The sequence below is a fragment of the Chlamydotis macqueenii genome, chromosome 5, assembly GCF_036417535.1.
Source record: "Chlamydotis macqueenii isolate bChlMac1 chromosome 5, bChlMac1.mat, whole genome shotgun sequence".
In the NCBI taxonomy this organism is placed as follows: domain Eukaryota; kingdom Metazoa; phylum Chordata; class Aves; order Otidiformes; family Otididae; genus Chlamydotis; species Chlamydotis macqueenii.
The window spans coordinates 71,740,154-71,759,147 of record NC_141560.1 but is presented as its reverse complement, the minus strand read 5'-3'; the positions used below and the strand labels follow the sequence as shown (position 1 = coordinate 71,759,147).

General features: G+C 58.9%; 2 protein-coding genes across 2 annotated transcripts in view; one reads left to right on the top strand and one right to left on the bottom strand.

The window, feature by feature from the left end:
• Positions 1 to 145: 145 nt before the first annotated feature.
• Positions 146 to 7,454, bottom strand: GCHFR (GTP cyclohydrolase I feedback regulator). The gene is made up of 3 exons (XM_086749933.1): positions 7,370 to 7,454; positions 4,918 to 5,012; positions 146 to 867 (listed from the first exon to the last, which is right to left on the bottom strand). The coding sequence occupies exons 1-3, from the start codon at positions 7,403 to 7,405 to the stop codon at positions 744 to 746; spliced, it is 255 nt and encodes an 84-aa protein (XP_086606059.1). The 5' UTR covers positions 7,406 to 7,454; the 3' UTR covers positions 146 to 743.
• A 5,451-nt stretch (positions 7,455 to 12,905) lies between these two features.
• The window catches only part of RMDN3 (regulator of microtubule dynamics 3), a 30,555-nt gene continuing 24,466 nt past the window's right edge, over positions 12,906 to 18,994 (top strand). Inside the window, exons 1-3 of the mRNA XM_086749646.1 lie at positions 12,906 to 13,071; positions 15,003 to 15,183; positions 15,862 to 16,008. Coding sequence (XP_086605772.1) covers positions 12,912 to 13,071; positions 15,003 to 15,183; positions 15,862 to 16,008 — 488 coding nt within the window. The 5' untranslated portion in view covers positions 12,906 to 12,911. The remainder of the gene's footprint in view (positions 13,072 to 15,002; positions 15,184 to 15,861; positions 16,009 to 18,994) is intronic.

Genomic DNA, 18,994 nt, shown 5'->3' with positions numbered 1-18,994 from the left:
CTCCAGCAGGATTGATTACACAGTCCCAAACCATCCAGCAGTGTAACTGCTGCTGTGAGATCACAGAGCCCGTACCCGCGGTGTTTGCAGACCTTTCTGCGCTGCTCCAAGGCTGTTTTGGGAACAGCGCATTATGCTTGAGCGGCACTTCTGGGGGCTGGAAGTCTGGTGGTGCTGCTAGCCACAGACCCATGGGGGAGAGAAACCGGCTGCGCTGCCACGTGAGGGCATTCTCAACGAGGAGCTCAGCCGTTCCTGCTCAGGTTTCAGGGACGAGAGAGTTGCCCTCGGTGCCTGGCTCCCCTCCCTGCCCCCGCGGCCCGGGAGAAGGCATGCCCTGACCTCTCACGGCCCAGCACGTACCTCTCTGGGGCGGCCCTGAGGAGCAGGCAACAGTCTGGTGTTTGAGCCTCCCCCAGTGCATGCTAAACAGGAGATGATGAAAATAGAGAAAGGTGGTATTTGCCAGGCTGTCGTTCAGCTGAGTGCAGAGATGGAGCCATCTGTTCTCTGTGCCTGATTTCCTCTGGACTGGGCATGCCTTCCTCCCCCCCGGTCTTGTGAAACCGCAGGGAGGGCAAGTTCCGCTGGGTCAAGTTTTGCCTCTGCACCGCTCCTCCCCCCGTGCCCGGGTGCCTGGAGTCTGGGACAGAAAGGAATTAAGGGGAAACATTTGCTGTCGGGCCTGCGTGGGGTGGTCCCCAGCAGGGTCCTGTCTAGGAGGAACGCAGGAGTCTTCCTCGCTATTCCTTGTGGAGGCACCACACCAGCGTCTGGCCCACGCCGGTCATGCTCACCACCCGGTAACCGCAGCTCTCCAGCTTGTTCAAGACTACCCGTGGCGCGTCATTCACGTAGTACTCCCAGCTGCAAGCAGGAAAGAGGAGAAGAAATAAGAGGTGGAGAAGTAAGAGACAAGAATTTCCTTGGGGACGTGACTCTGCCTTGCTGCTGAACCCACGGAAGACACTGCAGTGACCGCATCTGGCAGGCTGCGTGATGCGGTGCCTCGGTTAACCAGGTGGGGAAGGCCAAACAGCTACCAAACCGAGGAGAGAGCCTGTCCAACACGGGGGGCTCGTGTTAAACCGAAAGGGGTTCGGGGCCCGGCTGTCCAAAGCCACGTGCTGCTGGGTTAACTGGGCTGAAGCAGCAGCTGAGACGGTTCGGGAGTATTCGCAGCAGGGGATCCGTGGAAAAAGAGGGATAATCTCGGCAAAGCAGGGAAGAATGATTCAGGTGTTTCTAAGGAACAAAAGCCCAATACTTTGCCTATCTGTAAGTTGGGTGTTTTGGGGAGCCTGTGCTTGAAATTTGGAGATGGGAAAAAAACCGCTGCCTTCAGCCAAGTCTGAAGCCTTTGAAGAGCCAGAAGTCGCCAGTCCTGAGGAGAGCTGCCAGTGAGGTGGAGCACGGGCTCCTCTCCGCCCCGGCAGTTCCCAGCAGTGGCACACTGTGGATGTCTGGGAACTGACACCTGGGATCTTCGTCCGGCCTTTACTCCCGTACGGTTTGTGGTGCCGCGTGCGTTTGGAGCAGCAGCTGGCCTTCCCTCGCCTCATCCCCGAGGCTGCTCCGCAGCAGGCCTGGGGGCTGCGAGACTGCTCCCGCCGTCCGGAAAACCGGCAGCGGCTGCAGAGCGGAAGAGCAGCGCGATCCAGAGCCGGAATGGGCTGATGAGGTGGGGCAGCAGCAGAGCTGAGAGGGCGGGTGCTGGGTTTGCAGCCCTGCTGTTCCTTTCAGGCAGCCGGTTTGGATGCAGGATTTATTGGCGCAGATGGGGTAAGCTCCGCAATAGCTGAGCTCCTGGATGACTCACTGTGCCAGATAAGCTGCTAATGATGGGCTGCAGCATCCCTGGTGCTCTCGTTCAGGCACCTTCACAAAGACTGCCCTGATTTTCATACTAACAACAATAAAAAAGACCCCAAAGTGTTTCCAAAGTTGCCCTTGCTAAGATTGCAAAACACTAATGGAGCGGAGCGTACTTTTTAAGCATAAACTAACACCAAGATGTGAAAGCTTTTTTTCAGTTTCTCAAGGCAGACTATACTTTGCTGTAATTACAGATGTGCTGTAAAGATAATGTGTATTATTATAAGTGTCTTTGAACTTCATGCTTTCTCCAAGAGCCTTGCCACATACCCTTCAGATTCACATGCTGGAGCTGGTAAATATTATTCCCATTATGCAGAGGAAGGAGCTGAGGCAGGGATTGTTTGCTATTTGTAGGAACCTAAAAAACCGGAGTGGCTGAGCTAAAGGCAGGAGGGAAGCGGAGTTGCCCAGGGCTCTGAACACAATCCCGTACTGAGTGAAACAAAAGATGGCACGCTGTGCGTATCGGATATGCCGCTGTCTCTGTGTGCAACCGGTCCGAATCCAGATGGGGTGGTTGGGAACGTCTGCAAAGCCTTTCCTCCCGGCAAAATGCAGAAAGTCACCGAGATGGAAGAGGACTTCTGCACTGGCATGTGGTTAAGTAGGTGAGCCCAGCTGAGCACGCATGGGGGTGGGAGCGAGCGGGGCAGGACTCTCCCCACACACAGCAGTTTCGTGATGGTGCAAACCCCTGGAGATGCCTGCCCAGCCGCCCTTTAGCCTCCTCCACGCTGGGGTTTGCCCTGCGGAGCAGCTAATCTAGAGCATTTGCAGGTGCCTCAGACCTCAACTCCCCAGATTTGACAGAGGCATCAGCTTTCAGCTCAGCCCAAACCATGCTGGTAGCCTTTGTAATTAGGGCAGAGGCCGGGGACGGTGCCCGGCAGCCACCCACGCGTGTGCGGCCACCCGGCCGGACCCAGCAGAATCCCCGGTTCGGCAGCAGCCGAGGGTCAGGCTTCCGACGCTCGGCCCCGCGCTGGCTACCAGCAGCGCGCAGGCCGGGGCAGAGTCCGGCTCCCCGCCGCTGGAGCCCAGAAGCCCGCCGGGGCTCTGCCTCTGCCGGGGAGCGGCAGCGCGTGCCGGCAGCGGGCTGAAGGGAGTGGTGTGCCATTGCAGTCGCTAGCGCAGAGCGGCCTGACAGGATGGGAGCTCTCCCTTATTGCAGGCGATTAAGTGCTTCCTCTGGACAGTGCCCCAGCAGGTCCCTACTGCTCAGGCCACCTCTTCCAGGTCGTGTTTGAGGTTTTGGGGCCCACGGTGCTACGGGAAGGGCAAGATCTGTGGCACCCCGTAGCCGGGCTCACCGCTAACGAAGCCTTGCAGCCCGGGGGGTGGCAAACCCTGCACGGCCGCGGTGCGAACACAGGAGCTCTCATCCCTGGCTGGGATTTTTGGCACGGAGGGGGCCGGGGCTCACCCCGCTGGCACGCTGCCGTGCCTCTCGGCTGCCAGCAGCCGCGTTCCAGCCAGGTTCTTTCCTCCGCCCGCTGTTGCTCAAGCGCACGCAGGGAAGACGTGCCGCGGGACGCAGCGGAGTTACCCTGGGTACGACGCTAGCCGTACCGAGAAGCAGGTGGGGCAAGAGGGACCTCAAAACGCTCCGGGCCACGGGGAGGGGAGAAGGGTGGTGAATCCTTCAGGGAGATCCCGCAGACAGCTCGGATCCCCTCTCCCAAACAGGCAAAATGTGGCGCTCGGTTCCTTACAACGCTGCCTCCTCCCCCGGCTCGGTCCCCTTCCCTCACTGCGTAACTCCCTGCCTGCTCCGGGCTCAGCGTGGCGGGCGGCGTGGAGCTGACTCTGCTGCCGCATTCCCGGCCACCCACGGGGTTGGGAACAGCAGCGGGACGGCTCAGCCCAGCAAACCCACCCCGAGCTGTTCGGCAGGGAGATGAACAACGGGAGAGCCCGAGCTCGGGCGCCCCGCAGACGCGGGGGCTGGCGGTGGCCCCGGTCTGCATTGGAAGGGTTTCTCTTTAACGGGGGGCTTCAGTGTTTTTTTTTTTTTTAAATATCCTTTCTTTAAAATCTCCCACCCCATCCCGGCTTTGAGGACGCAGACCTCGATGTCTGCCAGGCTGGTACAGAGTAGGCTGGGTTTTCCCAGCTCCGCAATGAAGTTTGAGAACGTGCTGGGACTGAGAGGCCCCTTCTGTTTAACGCCTGGTCCTCCTCCTCCTCCTCCTCCTCCTCTGCACCACGGCGCGGGTGGGCACGCTGAGCAGAGATCTAACTGCTCCTCTCCTGGTTTAATTTGCATTTGGGGTTTTGTCTTGCTTTGTGTGTGTTTTTTTTTTCCCTGGAGAAAAACAAGAAGTGAGATATCAAGTGGGGAGAAAAGGAGGAAAAAAGTGGGCCAAGATGTAAAGAACAGGCTGGTAGCATCTCCAAGCTGCACTTTGATGAAGGCTGGCGTCAAAGGCGGCGTGGGCAGAGAGAGACGGGGACGTGGAGAAGCGTCAAATCCCCACAGCTCGGGACCGCGCAGGCTCGTGGCTTGGAGCCGGAGGACGCGATGGGCCGCAGCCCCAGCCCTGGGGCTCAGCGGCACCGAAAAAGGGCACGGCCAGCGCAAGGCTGGGACGGGCACCATCTGCTTCTGAGCAGCCGGGGGGAATTGCCAACAGACAGAGGAGGTTTGTGTTTTGGGATTCAGGGTGGGATGAGGGCAGATAAAGTTAGGCAGAAAGGTTCAAACGCTGACTGTGCCCATTCATTTCGGCCAGGGCACGCCTCAGGTACCAGCCAGGCACATCCCCAGCGTGCGAGGGGCAAGGAGGCGGGGGGACGGGGTCAGGGGCTAAAATGGGGTCAGAGCAAGGAAAAAGAACGAACGCCATGAAATATCAGGCCGTGTTTCCTTGGGTGAGCGTTAACGGGCAGGGGCAAGGACACACACGTCCCCTTTCAGCGTCACACTGGTCCCGGGGCTAAAGGGGCAGCTGGAGGGGGCCATGGTGAACACGGGGAGTGAAAATGCTCCGGGTTTCCTTGGGAAAATAACAGCCCGAAACGTCGCGGAGGAGGACTTACAAGTGGTTACCCAGCATGTGCCTCTTCGTGGCCCCCAGGAAGCTCATCAGGCTGGGATCCGAGTGCTCGTCTCCCACCATGGTGGGGCCGACCTCCTGCGGGGAAAGGCAGCGGCGCGGGTGAGCAACGGCCGGCAGCGCGGCCGCCCCCTCCCCGCTCCCCAGCACAGCTCCAGGAAGAGCTTTACTGGGAGGGGAATGACCGTGAGCCGCCTGCCCGTCCCAGGACAGCACCTCGGTGGCTTTACTCCGGGAGGGCCACCTCACGGTGCTCTGATCCGCCGGGACCCACCGCTGGGACGTCTGCGGGACAGCAACGAGGGCTGCTCCCAGCCTCACCCTGCAGAACCAGCACAGCTGAGTGTTTCGCCGCGAAATGAGCGTCCCCGGGCCAGCCGGGGCCCAGGGACAGCAGCACCCAGCCGCCCTGCAGCACCCAGGCTGGCGGAGCCGCCGAACGCGGACGGGAACGCCGTCCAGAACTCGGAGAGCGGGAGAGCCACCGTGCACGCCTCCGCTGTGCAACCCGCAACCCAGCTCAGCGCGGGAGGGGGTGCCAAGCCCCTCCATGCTCTGAAACCGACCCCTGCACCCTCCGGGCAGTCCTGGGAACAGCAGCTCCAGTCCATTTTAACAGCTGGAGCAGCTGTTTCCTTTTAAATCTCCTCCACGCCGCTTGTGACAAGTTTGCAGGTGAAAACCGTTCCTGCGAGGGCTGTCCCCCATCTGCTGCAGACCATCACGCCGTCATCGATGCCTTGTAACACACAAAGGGCCGCTCAGCCCTAAACAACCTCAGAAATATTTGGAGAGTCATCCCCAGACCCTTTTTGCCCCGCCTCTTCTGTCACCCCACGGAGCCCGGGAGCAGGCCGAGGGTCCCTGCGCCTCGGGCGGAGGTTCGCAGGAGGCGTGCTCCGCCGTCGCGCTGTGGAGCCCTGGGTCCCAGGAGCAGGCGCAGCCAGACCTGGAACTGCACCTTGACCCGCGGTGAGCGCAGGAGCGAAGCGGCCGGGCAGTGACGGCAGAGAAAGCCGGGAATTGCTGCGCGGGAATTGCTGCCTGGCTGGGAGGGCTGCGGTAGCCGGTTTGGGGAAAGCCGCCGGGTAAGGGCTGAATGCGGCGGAGAGGGTGCAATCCCTACACCCCTAAATCCCTCGCTGGCAGCACCCATCCACAAACCAGCGCAGACAGACGGCGTGTAACTCCTGAGCCTGCCAGAGCCCGCGCAGAAGCGCTCGGGCAGCGCCACAGATCAAGCGTTTTAGTGTGGACGCGCAGCACCCGCCGCTGCCCGGAGCGCCGGAAAAGACAGAAACTGAAGCAGAGGAAGAGGCTTCTCTGCCCGCCACTGCTTGCGCAGCCCAGCGCGGCCAGCCCCACGGGAGACGTGCCGTGGGAGGGAGGGACTCCCTCCCACGGCACGTCTCCCGTGGGGCTGGCCGCGCTGGGCTGCTAGGCCAGGACGGGCTGCTTCCAGCCACGGCGCGATGCCAGGGTTCAGGCTGGAAATGTTGGCTCTGCCCTGCTGAAGAGCGGAGTTTCCAAAGTCTCCAGAGGGGAAGTGCTAAGCTGCTCCCGCCCTGTTCCCAAAAGCGCCACGCACCCCAGCCACGCGGCGTGCTCCACGGCTCGGTCCCCAGTCACTTCATCAACTCGACCGTGACAAGTGCCGCTGCCAACAGAAGCCTCGGTGCCGCAGCATCCCCGCGCGCCCTCGGTCTCAGTTCACCGCTCAGCCGGTTTGAGACGCGTGCCTAACGGGACGCCGACGACGGCAGCGGCCGCGTCTTTTGCCAAACTCCTGCCAGCTTGTTGAGTCGCTTTTTCCGCCACCGCCCCCTTCCCAACGCAAAACCGCACTGTCCCACTTCGGCTGTCAGACGGATACTCCCCTTTGCGTTGGGAAAGGGACAGAACTCGAGGCAGATGCGTGCTATCGGCTCTCGCCGGCTGCGCAGGACGTGCCGGGCCAGCGGCGGATGCTCTGTGGGGTGCGGACGCCGCAATCACCGGGAAGCCACGTTTCCTTTTTGTTTTTACGGGAGGAGCGCGGGCTGCGCTCCTGGGCCAGGTCTCGGTCCCCGCGCAGCAGCCCCGCTGCCAGCCGTGCCCTTCCCGGGCTCCGGCTGCATCTCCCACTGCAAAACCGCCGCGCAGGAGCGGGCAAGCCCACCGCGGGGACACGTGCCCAGCCACCCCCTTCTTTGACGCCCCTGGGACCAGTTTCCCCAGTTCAGTGACTGGCTGTTCCAGTGGGTTTGAGGGGGGCGGGAGTGGGGGTGCGGGGGGTCCCCGATGCCCCCATCCTGCCCAGCACCCGCAGCGCCCGGGGCTGGGGTGCGGGGAGGTGCGAGGGCAGTGGTGCGGGCGCGGGGGTTCCCCCCAAAACCGCGGGGCGGCCCCCCCCGCCCCACAGGGTCCCCGCCGGTCCCCCCCGCCCCGGGACTCACCATGCGGATCTGGGTGCTGATGAGGATGTACGGCATCGTCCCCTCCGCCACCGCACCGCCCCGCACCGCCACCGCCCCGCACCGCCACCGCACCGCCCCGCCCCGGGGGGCCGTGCCCGGGGGCGGCCCCAGCGGCCCGCCCGCCCCGTCGGCGAGGGGGGGGGAATCGGAGGGGTCGAGGGGCTTTGCGGGGAGGGGAAACCCGAGCGGCGGGGCGGCCCCCACCGGTAACCCCGGGAGGAGGGGAGCCCCGCAGGGCATCGACGGCCGCGGGGGTCTTGGCTCTGTCCCCCCTTAAGGAGGAGGGGGCGGGCAGCGGGTGGGGGGGACGGGAGAGACGGGGCAGGAGGTGATGGACAGGGAGATGGAGGACTGGGAGGTGATGGACCAGGAGACAATGGACTGGGAGATGATGGACAGGGAAATGACGAACTGGGAGATGATGGAAGAGGAGGTGGTGGACCAGGAGGTGATGGACTGGGAGATGAAGGACTGGGAAATGATGGACCGGGAAATGACGGACAGGGAGATGAGGACTGGGAGACAACAGACCAGGAGCCAGGCAGGTGGGGAGCCCTGTTCCCAGCAGAGCATCCCCAGTTCCCCCCCGGGGCCCTTCCCAAACGTCCCGTGGAGCAGGGTGTTCGGCATAACCCGCAGATTGGGAAAAAGGCCCGGTGTTCTAGGGGCTGCTGGGCTTTTATCTGGAAACATGGGGGTATCAGTCCCTTCAGAGGCTCCGTTCCTGAGACCGGGACAGACGGAGGTGCTTCCCTGCGGCGCTGCTGGGGTAACTCCCTCTCCGCGCCCACCCTGGCAGTTTAAAAACTCTATGCGAAGCAAATATTGCCGTAACTAGCAGAAAACAGTTCCCGAGCCCCAAACCCTGAGCAGAAACCTTTCCATGCAGCTCGCCAGAAACTATTAACAAGCCGTAACCCATTCCTAATTTTGCTAATAATCCTGGGCTGCACCCTGCCCCGTCCCCCCCGCCTGACCCGGCCGGTGTCCCTCGCTGCCTCGTTACTAATTAACTCCGACAGCCAGCGCAGGAGACAACGGCCGCTGCTGCGCGCCCGGCTGAAGGAACGCGCCGGCACAGCCAGCCCTCGCTCGCCCCTGTTACGAACGTCGCCGTGAACACGCGAGTTGGGTTTGGCACGACGGAAAATAACCAAGAGAGGCTGACGGTGCCATCCTCCTAAAACGTGCCCCAGGCATCCCGACACGTTCATCCGGAGCTGTCTGCGGGATACCTCGCTCCGTGGGTGAAACGGCAGCTCGCTTAGATCGTTTCCACCCCAAGGAGGGTGCTCCCAAGGTCCCCGCTGCCCGAACAGCCCGAATGTTTGCTCAAAGCTCTGATTTTCCGGTGTGAACCGGCCTTTGGCTCCTGGTGTGCCAAATTAACACGCTTCCACCTGTTCTGCCCAATTAACGCAAAGGAAATGCTGCCCGGGCGCGTTTCCCCTGGCTCGTGTTTGATTTCCACAGGAGTCCCCAGCCCACCACCCTCTTGGACCTCGACCGGGCGGGCTCGCCGCCAGCCTGCTCCCGCGGTCACCGTCCCGCTGGCCGCAGAAAAGCACACAGCTACGGAATCCAGACCCGTCGGGCCGTCCACAAATTACAGGGAAACCAGCCGGGGCCCTCGCCGCCTGGCAGCCTGCCCGGCTCTCGCTGGCCGGTCTGGCTCGTACGCCGCTCGCTCTTGGCGGGGAGAAAAAATAAAAGAGGAAAATGAGAACAGAGCCTGCACAGAACCTTTCGGTATTGGATTTCCCGGTGAGACAGCGAAACGTGGGAGGCAGCCCGAGCGCTCAGCCCTGCAGCGCTGCGAGAGCGAGCTGCGGAACACAGCGCGCGTGTCTCCACGGTGCCGGCCGCTTTCCTCCAGCTGCTCCAGAAAAAGGCATTCCTAGTGCCAGCAGTCCTGGGACAAGCGATTTCCAACGCAGCCCTGCTCTGGGGGGTGGCACCGGGGAGGGAACCGCCCCGCGCGCTCACTGTGGGACGGAGAGGGCAAAGCCAAAAGGCTCGGGATGCTGATTTGGCCGTTCCTGCCTCCTTCGCCCTACGCAGGGCCCATTTCCAACCAAAACGGCTCGCTCGCTGCGATCACAACTTTCCTCTCCCCCTGCGCCACTCGGCAGCTTCGGGCTGTCCCGAACACCGGTTTTGGTACGACTGTCCCGTGCTCCTGGCAGCCGCCAAAGCCCCAGCCGGCCGGGGGGAGGCTGGGACGTTCCCTGTTGGGACGTTCCCGGTCGGGACGTTCCCAGTTCCATCGCGGTCCGGTCGCAGCACCCGGCGCAGGGCAGCGTCCTCGGGGTGCGTTCACATCCCCGGGGCTCACCGGGTGTGGGACAGTTTGGTGCGGATAAAAGCCGCTGCCTTTCCTCTTAACAGCGTCCCCAGTTTCTCAGGAAGCTGCGAATCCGCAGCGCTGGGTCTTCGCAAGCTGCCGGCTCTCATCCTGCGCCGGGGGATGAAGCCGTGGGCTCGTTTTTATGATTTTCGTGCCACGTCCTGGGAGAAGGACAGACTTTCCCCCCGGAGCTGCGGGTAACAGAGCTCCGCAGCTCCCGGTTGCCTCTGGAGCAGCTCTGGTCCGTGCAGCAGCGTGGGGCCACCTCTGCCGGACACCGGCGCCAGCGGACGGGGCCAGGCCGTAAAACCGAGTCGCGAGGTCGCTTCAGGGAAAGTGAAGCATTCGGAGGAAGGAAACATCGCAACCCCGCCCACGTGCGGGTTTATTTCACCCAGGGCGTGGGGCTGATGCTCTGGCACCACGGGGGTTTCACCGCTGGTTGGTGATTTACCCCCCTCCGCCGCCGCCCGCAGCCCCGGGAACGCGAATCCGCGAGGGAACGGGAAGGGGCGTGAGGACCGCGCCGCGCCCGCAGCGACCCCACAGCGGTGTAACGAGGGCAGCGAGGACGCCGATGCCACGGGGGGGCCCGTTTGCGGGGCTGGCGTGTGCCGGGGCAAAAAGCCGACGACGGAGCGGCGGATCAGCGGGGGTTTCAGACCCACGCACCCTCTGGCGCGCGGCTGTTTGCTGCTGGTGTCGGGGGGGACAGAGCGTCCCTTCTCTCCGGAAATGATGGCTTTTGGAAAGCTGGTGTTTATTACTCTCACTGAGCGCGGCCGGGAGCAGCGGCGAGGCTGGGCGCGGTGTGGCGCAGATATCATCTCTAATATCCGCAGGAGCCGCGCGCGGCCCGCGCCAGGCGTCTGTCACCGCAGCCCTGTCCCTGTGCCTGTCGCTCGTCAGTCGGAGGGGACAGTGGTGAACAGCCAGCGGCAGCTGGGGTGTGGGGCCCAGTCCCACCCGAACCGAAGCCCGGCACCCCACAGCATCAGCACCGGGTGGAAGCGCGGTGCCGCAGCCGCGCTGTGCCGGGGGTGACGGCCGCTGCGCCGGTGCGACGGGGCTGCAGGTGCAGGTGCAGGTGTAGGTGTAGGTGTAGGTGTGGGTTCAGGTACAGGGTGCAGGTACAGGTGTAGGCATAGGTGTAGGTACAGGTTAATGTACAGTCACAGGTACAGCTGTGGGTACAGGTGCAGGTACAGTCACAGATATAGGTACAGTCCCAGGTACAGGTACAGGTTCAGTCATGGGTACGGGTACCAGTACAGGTACAGGTTCAGTCCCAGGTACCAGTGCCAGCACAGGTTCAGTCACGGGTACAGGTGCAGGCACAGGTTCAGTCCTGGGTACGAGTATTGGTTCAGTCACGGGTACGGGTACAGGTACCGGTACAGGTGCAGGTACAGCTGTAGGTACTGGTACTGGTACAGGTTCAGTCCCAGGTACCGGTACAGGTACAGGTTCAGTCATAGGTACCAGTACAGGTTCAGTCCCAGGTGCCGGTACCGGTACAGGTACAGCTGTAGGTACCGGTACAGGTGCAGGTGCAGTCCCAGGTACCGGTACAGGTACGGGTGCAGTCCCAGGTGCCGGTACCGGTACAGCTGTAGGTACCGGTACAGGTGCAGTCCCAGGTACTGGTACCGGTACGGGTGCAGTCCCAGGTACTGGTACCAGTACGGGTTCAGTCACAGGTGCCGGTACCGGTACAGCTGTAGGTACCGGTGCAGGTTCAGTCCCAGGTACCAGTACAGGTACAGGTGCAGCTGTAGGTACCGGTGCAGGTTCAGTCCCAGGTACCAGTACAGGTACAAGTACAGCTGTAGGTACCGGTACAGGTGCAGTCCCAGGTGCCGGTGCCGGTACCGGTACCGGTGCAGGTACAGCTGTAGGTACCGGTACAGGTGCAGGTACAGCTGTAGGTACCGGTACAGGTGCAGGTGCAGTCCCAGGTCCCGGTACCGGTGCAGGTACAGCTGTAGGTACCGGTACAGGTGCAGGTGCAGTCCCAGGTCCCGGTACCGGTGCAGGTACAGCTGTAGGTACCGGTACAGGTGCAGGTACAGCTGTAGGTACCGGTACAGGTGCAGGTGCAGTCCCAGGTCCCGGTACCGGTGCAGGTACAGCTGTAGGTACCGGTACAGGTGCAGGTGCAGTCCCAGGTCCCGGTACCGGTGCAGGTACAGCTGTAGGTACCGGTACAGGTGCAGGTGCAGTCCCAGGTCCCGGTACCGGTGCAGGTACAGCTGTAGGTACCGGTACAGGTGCAGGTGCAGTCCCAGGTCCCGGTACCGGTGCAGGTACAGCTGTAGGTACCGGTACAGGTACAGGTACAGCTGTAGGTACCGGTACAGGTGCAGGTGCAGTCCCAGGTCCCGGTACCGGTGCAGGTACAGCTGTAGGTACCGGTACAGGTGCAGGTGCAGTCCCAGGTCCCGGTACCGGTGCAGGTACAGCTGTAGGTACCGGTACAGGTACAGGTACAGCTGTAGGTACCGGTACAGGTGCAGGTGCAGTCCCAGGTCCCGGTACCGGTGCAGGTACAGCTGTAGGTACCGGTACAGGTGCAGGTGCAGTCCCAGGTCCCGGTACCGGTGCAGGTGCAGCTGTAGGTACCGGTACCGGTGCAGGTACAGCTGTAGGTACCGGTACCGGTGCAGGTACAGCTGTAGGTACCGGTACAGGTGCAGGTGCAGTCCCAGGTCCCGGTACCGGTGCAGGTTCAGCTGTAGGTACCGGTACAGGTGCAGGTGCAGTCCCAGGTCCCGGTACCGGTGCAGGTACAGCTGTAGGTACCGGTACAGGTGCAGGTGCAGTCCCAGGTCCCGGTACCGGTGCAGGTTCAGCTGTAGGTACCGGTACAGGTGCAGGTGCAGTCCCAGGTCCCGGTACCGGTGCAGGTACAGCTGTAGGTACCGGTACAGGTGCAGGTTCAGTCCCAGGTCCCGGTACCGGCACCGGTTCAGTCACGTGCACACGGCGCAGGTGCCGCCCCCGCGGCCTCGTGACGCGCCGCACGCCCCGCCCCACCGCCGGGCCCGCCCCCTCGGTCGCGCGGCGCTGACGCGGCTGCAGCCCATAGGGCGCCCCTCTCGGCGCGTCACCCCCGCGCGCCGCCCGCAGCGGCCGCCGGACGGTGGCGGAGCGGGGCCGCGGCTCGTGGGGGCCATGGCGCGGCCCGGGCCCGGCCGGCTGGCGCTGGGGCTGGGGCTGGGGCTGGCGCTGGGCGCGGCGGCGGGCGCCGGCCTGGGCCTGCTCTGCGTGCTGCGGCGGCGGCGGCGGGGCGGCGGCGGCCGGGAGGCGGCGGCCGCGGAGCGGCGGAGGCAGGGTACGGTCGGGTCGGGGGGCGCGGCGGGGCCGGGCTGGGGGGCGGTGGGCGCTGCGGCCCTGCCGGCCGTCGGTCCCCGGGCCGGGTGTCTGCCCGGGGCGGGCGGGGCAGGGCCGGGCCGGGCGCCTCCCTGCTGTCCGCTGCGCTGGAACCGGCGGCAGAAGGCCGGCGGCGGCGCCCGCTGGCAGCTCTGCGGTCCGAGGCTCCCGGCCCGTTGTGAAGAGCGGCTCCGGAGCCTCGCGTTCCCCCGCTCGCCGCCGCGCCCCGGTGGGCCGGGAGCGCCGAGCTGGGGAAGGTGCCGGTCCCGAAAGCCCAGCCTTGGCTTCGGCCGAGGGCGTGCAGCGCTGGGGACAGGAGGCGAGGGAGAGCGGCAGCGCTGAGGGCCCAGCGGGTGCGGGAGGTAGTTCGTGAGGTAGTTCGTGGTAGTTCGTTGGGAAATAAAATTACTTATGGGGAAGAACTTGTACTTGAGCGTCTTTGTTGGGGTGGCTGAGGGCTCCTCTTGGCCGCTGTGTTGGGGCGGGAGCAGTTTGTGAGCAGTGTTTTAATTTGTAGTGCTGCAGAACCCATTTTTGGGTACTTGTCCCCTAATATTTTGCTGTGCGTAGCAGGTGCAGTGCAGGAGAGCAGACGCAGCCCTGTGGTTTCGACAAGCTGCTGACCGCCTGTCTGGGAAGGAATTGGATCCCCACGTTGACGGGGCCGCACCCTGGAAGGGCAGGTCCTGAGCGGAGCCGGGGCGCAGGGGGTTCCGGCCCCCGCTGCCGTGATAACGGGAGCAGCGGCAGACGCTGCTGGGCAGCGCAGGGGCTTGCAGACAGCACAGCGAGGGGCTCTACGGCCCTGCCTGGGAAAACGGCAGAGCAAACAACCTGGTTTCTGAGAAGCGAAAGAAGGGTAGGGAAAAGATTAGGGTACCTCTTTATTTGCGAGAATTTAGACTTGCACCTCTGAGTTTAGATGCGTGAGCACAGGTTGCGCTGGAAGATAGGCCCTTCTGCAAATCTGGCTGCGTTTTTGGGAGTGATTCTCGGTAACATAAAACGAGTGTTCCTTCTTAAATAATTGACTTACCTGGTGGTGTATTTGTTTATAGTATTTAGGAGCTTTCAAGCAAACCTGTTTGAGATCCACAGGTATGAACCTGTTTGTACGTGCTGTGTGCTCACGCTGTGTCTGCAGGAAGAGCTGAGGGTCAGGCAGGCTGGTAAAGGTCCTAGCCGTTCGGTACAAGGCGCTGACACCTTTAAATGACTAAACTGCTCTGCAAAGTCCAGTGTCTCCTCTTCGGGTTTCCGTGGGGGTTTTTCACTTTAGTAAAGAACGGAAGGTTTGGTTTTTCTGGGTCTTTTTTTTTTTTTTTTTTTTTTTTTTCTTTTCAAGTGGGTGTTCTTTGGCCAAAGCTAGCTTCCATTGTCCTTGTTTGTTGTCACATGTAGTTTTGTAAGCTGTTTGCTTTCCTGGCTGGAGGCCTCCTGAGTTGACTGCAATTCAAGAGAAGAGCAGAGTGTAGTTTTTTAGTGTTGTGTTAATGCAGAAGGGTGGAGAACAGGAATTAAATTGATTTCCAGTAGGGACTTTAAAAAAACCAGTTTGTTCGTATACAGTAGTCTTTGCGATACTCAGTAGGGATTTTGCTCTTTTAAAAAAAAAAAAATTATGAGGGGATTTTTATAGAAGTGTAGTCAAAAGAGCTTTATTTACCCCTAATTGCTATTGCAAATCTGTTAAGTGTGGCTCAGTGCTGGTGTGAGAGAAGGGGGCAGTAAATCAACTGAAGAACCCGAAACCTCAGGCCAGGTCAGGCAGCAATACTTGAGACCAAGCCTCGTATCGTCCATCTTCGGAAAACAAAATTGTGCTGAGACTTCCCGTGCAAAATCCTTTCCTGTTTGCATCCACTGAACTTCTCTCCTCTCGTTTTCTTCAAGAGGTGTCCGCAGAGGCGGGAGATGGTGCTGTGCACGCGCCGCTCCTGACGCACGGCGAGCAGCTGGATGTGCTGGAGCGCCTTGACTTCGTGTTGAGAAACATTGCAGAGCTGAGAAAAGAAGTGGAGGAGCTACGAAACAGCCTGCAGCACCTGGCTGCTGAAATCGTTGGCGAAGTCAGGTAGCAACCCCGCCCCTTTCTGCCTTTTCTTTAATTGTTGCACATATTTACGCCATGGCGTGGTCGAACAGCCATGATTGAGTATGTTAAATTTAAATTCCGAAAGTGGAAAAAGTGTCTCTCTGGCTTCCGCTGGCATGGAATCTCTCCAGTGAGATTAATGTAAAAACAAATCGTGTGTTTAGCCAGAGTTGTTGTTTTTCCTACGGAGAATCAAGTAGTGACACTTGCTGCATGTTCTGGGCTGGGAAGGCTGTTTGTCCTGTAAATGTTTGTCTCTTGTAACTGCTGTTTTCTCTCTGATTGCTGCCAGCTGTAGGAGATTTTTGATGTAGAATAGAAGATGCTCTGTCTCTGTTCTGCAAGGGGTTCCAGCATCCCTTTGTCTCTGTTGGCTGAGGCGCTCAGAGGCGCGCGTGTGATACGGTTCCCCTTTGTGTGCGGATTGTGTGAGTGGATTGTTCCTGGACCGGGTCTGTGGCCAGGCTGGCTCGACGTGGCGAATGTGATCTCGCCGTGCGGCAGCGGGGTGTTCGTGTGAGCAAGGCCAAGTCGCGTTGGGAGCTCTTCTGATATGCAGCAAACGGGACAGAGTCTGCTGGAGAGGAGAAGGGCAGTGAAACAGCAGACGTGTCCCTATCAAGTGTTTATTTGTTCCTCTTTTTGCCTTCCTCAAAGGTCCCACCTGGAAGAAACCCAGAAGGTAACTCGCCGGAGGCGGTTCCCGTTTCCTAGAGAAAGAAGCGATTCCACAGGCTCCAGTTCAATTTATTTCACAGCCAGCTCAGGAGCAGCCAATACGGACGATGGAGAAAGTGAAGGAGGGTAAGCAGAGCACCAGGCTAGAAGCAGATTTTACGGCCTTTGATGCCCGATTACTTGTGTCTGAGCAGTCTGTAAGATAAAGGACGGGATTTTTTTCCCCCACTAGGTGTCTGTCATCCTGTTTGTGCTTGCTTTTAGTTCAGTAAGTCTGCTGCTGCTAGAGCCAGATTGAGAAATGCAATGATTCCGACTTTTAGAGAAAGGGGGAAAAAAAAAACCACCATAGTTCTTAAGGGTTTTTTTTAAAAGCAATAATTTGATGAGGGAACCTTTCAGGAAGAAGGGAAGTAGAAGTCCAGCCTGGGACTTCAGTGAGAGAGTTTATAAATAAAATTTCCATACAATCATAGAATGTCTGTAAAACTTGAGAAAGTCAAAAATACATTCTGATTAAGTGCAATGTCTTTGGCTAGGGTATTTCTTGTGGATTTTTCTCAGTGTGTCACACTGATCAGCTGTGTTGCTGATAAAACCAGGTGAAGAGCACCCCGAGTAGTTTAAGAACACCAGCAGAAGTGCCGATGTAGCTGCAAGGGTTGCCATACTGGGTGGATAACAGGAGGTCTGCTGCGTACGTGTACGTGACTGCCGTCTTTCTGATGAAATCCTGTGCCTTAATCGGACAAGTCTGTAGCTTGTAGGTGTGGAAGAACTGTGTTCTAATAAAACATGCAGCGCTGGCCACTTAGGTTTTCCCGGGGAAGTCAAAATGAAATGCAGCTTAAAGAGAGAAGTTAACTCTAGCACGGAGAGCAAGGTGGGCAGGGGTTGGACGTGACGCGCTCTCGGTGGCAGCCAGTCAGCTGGTGCAGGCTGACACTTGGTAGCGCGGGTTTGTAATCAGGGGACGGCAGCCAGCGCTGTGGCAGCCTCCTAGAGCAAAGGACACGGGTCTGCAGGAAAGCAGGCTTTGACTGCCGGAAAACCGCGTCACTTCAGTGTTTTGTCTTTAGTAGGAGTTGGCGAAGCCGGAAAGAGCTGGGGTGGCCTCGTTCGGGTTAGAGAACTGCTGCGTTCATCTGAAGTGGGTATTCAGATGGAAGGAAAATGAAGGAGTAAGTGGTTCATGATGGTGTAATATGTAACACGGCCGCCTAACGAATTTTAAAACTGTATAGTTGGTTCTGAAGGCAAGACCTTGCTTTCTAGGTAATAACAGATGCATTGAGTCACGAGGGCGCCAGTGTGTGCGTAAAGTGTGCTGAAAAGGATGGTGGCTTTCAGCAGATACCAGCCCTAGGAGTCGTCTGAGCGTTAGAAAACTTTAAGTCATGATAGAGGCCGACAACAGTTCTAAGGTTCGGAGAAGACGCCCTCCTTAGGGGACCTCGGGTGCACTGTGGAGCAGGGATATGTTTTACTGCAAAACCTCGTTGCTTTACTGGGAACCTAGTGGTGGCTGGGGGAGTTCTTACGTTTTATTTAAAATCTGTAGTTAGGTTTAATGACCAGTGTGGAGAAAGATGAGAGCTGCCTACCCACTCAGTTAAAAAAAAAATGAAAATTCAAATAGTACCTAATTTCTCTCTCTGGTATTTGTCCTACACAAATAGATAAATATTAGTCTGCTCAGGACCATCTGCCTTCAGAATGCAATGCTGTCTTTAGAGATGTAAACACAGAAATTTTCTAGCAGAAAATCAGGGTAGCAAATGTGTATTTTGGAAAAGTCCATTTAAGCTTTTTAGCAGCCACGAGGAGGAAGAATGAGACTGTTCTCACCAGGCAAATTTCAGCTGTGTATTCATTTCTGGCTGTTGTGTTCTTTTAATGAAATTCAGAAAGAACAACTCCCATTTTGGCTTTATTTTCTAAACCACATGGACATAAGCATCTTCTCCAATTTCATATACAGTTCACGAAAACGATCACGAGCTCTCCGGAGCCCGGAGGTCTTGCTTAATTTCTCTATATTGCTTTGGCGCTGCGTTGGTCTTTTGGGCTGCTTTGCCTCCTCTGTCTGTGTGCTTTTTTTCTTCCAGATGGTATGTTTTCATTTTCCTTCAGGATGTGTGCTCGCCAGAGGCCTCAACATACTAAAGCATTTAAGAACTTTCCATCATGGTAAACTCGAGAGAACAGGCCGGTAACATCTAAATCCCTTAATCTCCCTGGAAGCTCAGAGTTTATGAAGTTATAGATGGTTTTACTTGCCTTTTTAAACTGGCAGTGTCTTGTGTGCGCTGTCTTGGGGAGAACACATTTTTGCACAAGTGAAAGAAAAGAAGGTGCACGGGAGCCGTCCAGCGCTGCCTGGTTTTACAGACCACGTTGTGTTTCAGGAGCCTTCGACGTGCAAAGTGGTTTTGGGCTGAAGTGCTGAGATCGTTGCAGCTGCCAGTAAGGCATTGTAGTGAGGCAGTGTCACAGCTGCGTAGCCCACAGCTGTGCTGCAGAGTAGGTGAGGACGGGAAATGAGAGAATTTGAGGAGTTTGTGTTTAAGTACCAAAAATGAGGTAATCTAGAGAAGTAATATCATTAATCTTAAGAAAATATCAAGAAATGAAGCTTTAGACTCGGTTTGAAACGGAGCCGTGCCAGTGCCACCTCCCATTTAGCGCTGGCTATGTAATCTCCAGCATGTCTTCTTGTAGGGCTTGCCTTCCTGGCTTTGTGGTGACAAGGCTGGCTCCGACTTTATTTCTTGTGTTGGAATGCTTCCATCCAAAGTGGTGCGCTTTTTAAATTTAGGGGTGAGTTTGGAGGCTGTGGTGGGTGGGGGTTTTTCTTTACCCTCTACCAGAGGGAAATGCTGGGGCACTATTGATGTTTCTCAGAAAACGAAAGCTTCGATAGCCAAATGTCTTGTTATCTGTGTGTGGCCAAATGAGTGCAGCTGCTTTCTTCAGATACAGACTGGGTCGCATATCTTTGTCTCCAGACAAAGGCAGCTTCATGCATAGAGCGCTGGGCTGTCCCTCGGAGGGGAAACTCGGCCAGGACAAGAGGGAGTGCAGCTGTAGTTCCCAGTGCCCCTTCGTTCTA

What these genes read in the sequence shown, in the direction of transcription:
- GCHFR (XM_086749933.1), bottom strand. Translation starts at nt 7,405, where the DNA reads ATGCCGTACATCCTCATCAGCACCCAGATCCGCATG. An exon ending in TCAGCACCCAGATCCGCATG is followed by an intron (nt 5,013 to 7,369) that starts GTGAGTCCCGGG and finishes CTTTCCCCGCAG; the next exon opens with GAGGTCGGCCCCACCATGGT. An exon ending in CACATGCTGGGTAACCACTT is followed by an intron (nt 868 to 4,917) that starts GTAAGTCCTCCT and finishes TCCTGCTTGCAG; the next exon opens with CTGGGAGTACTACGTGAATG.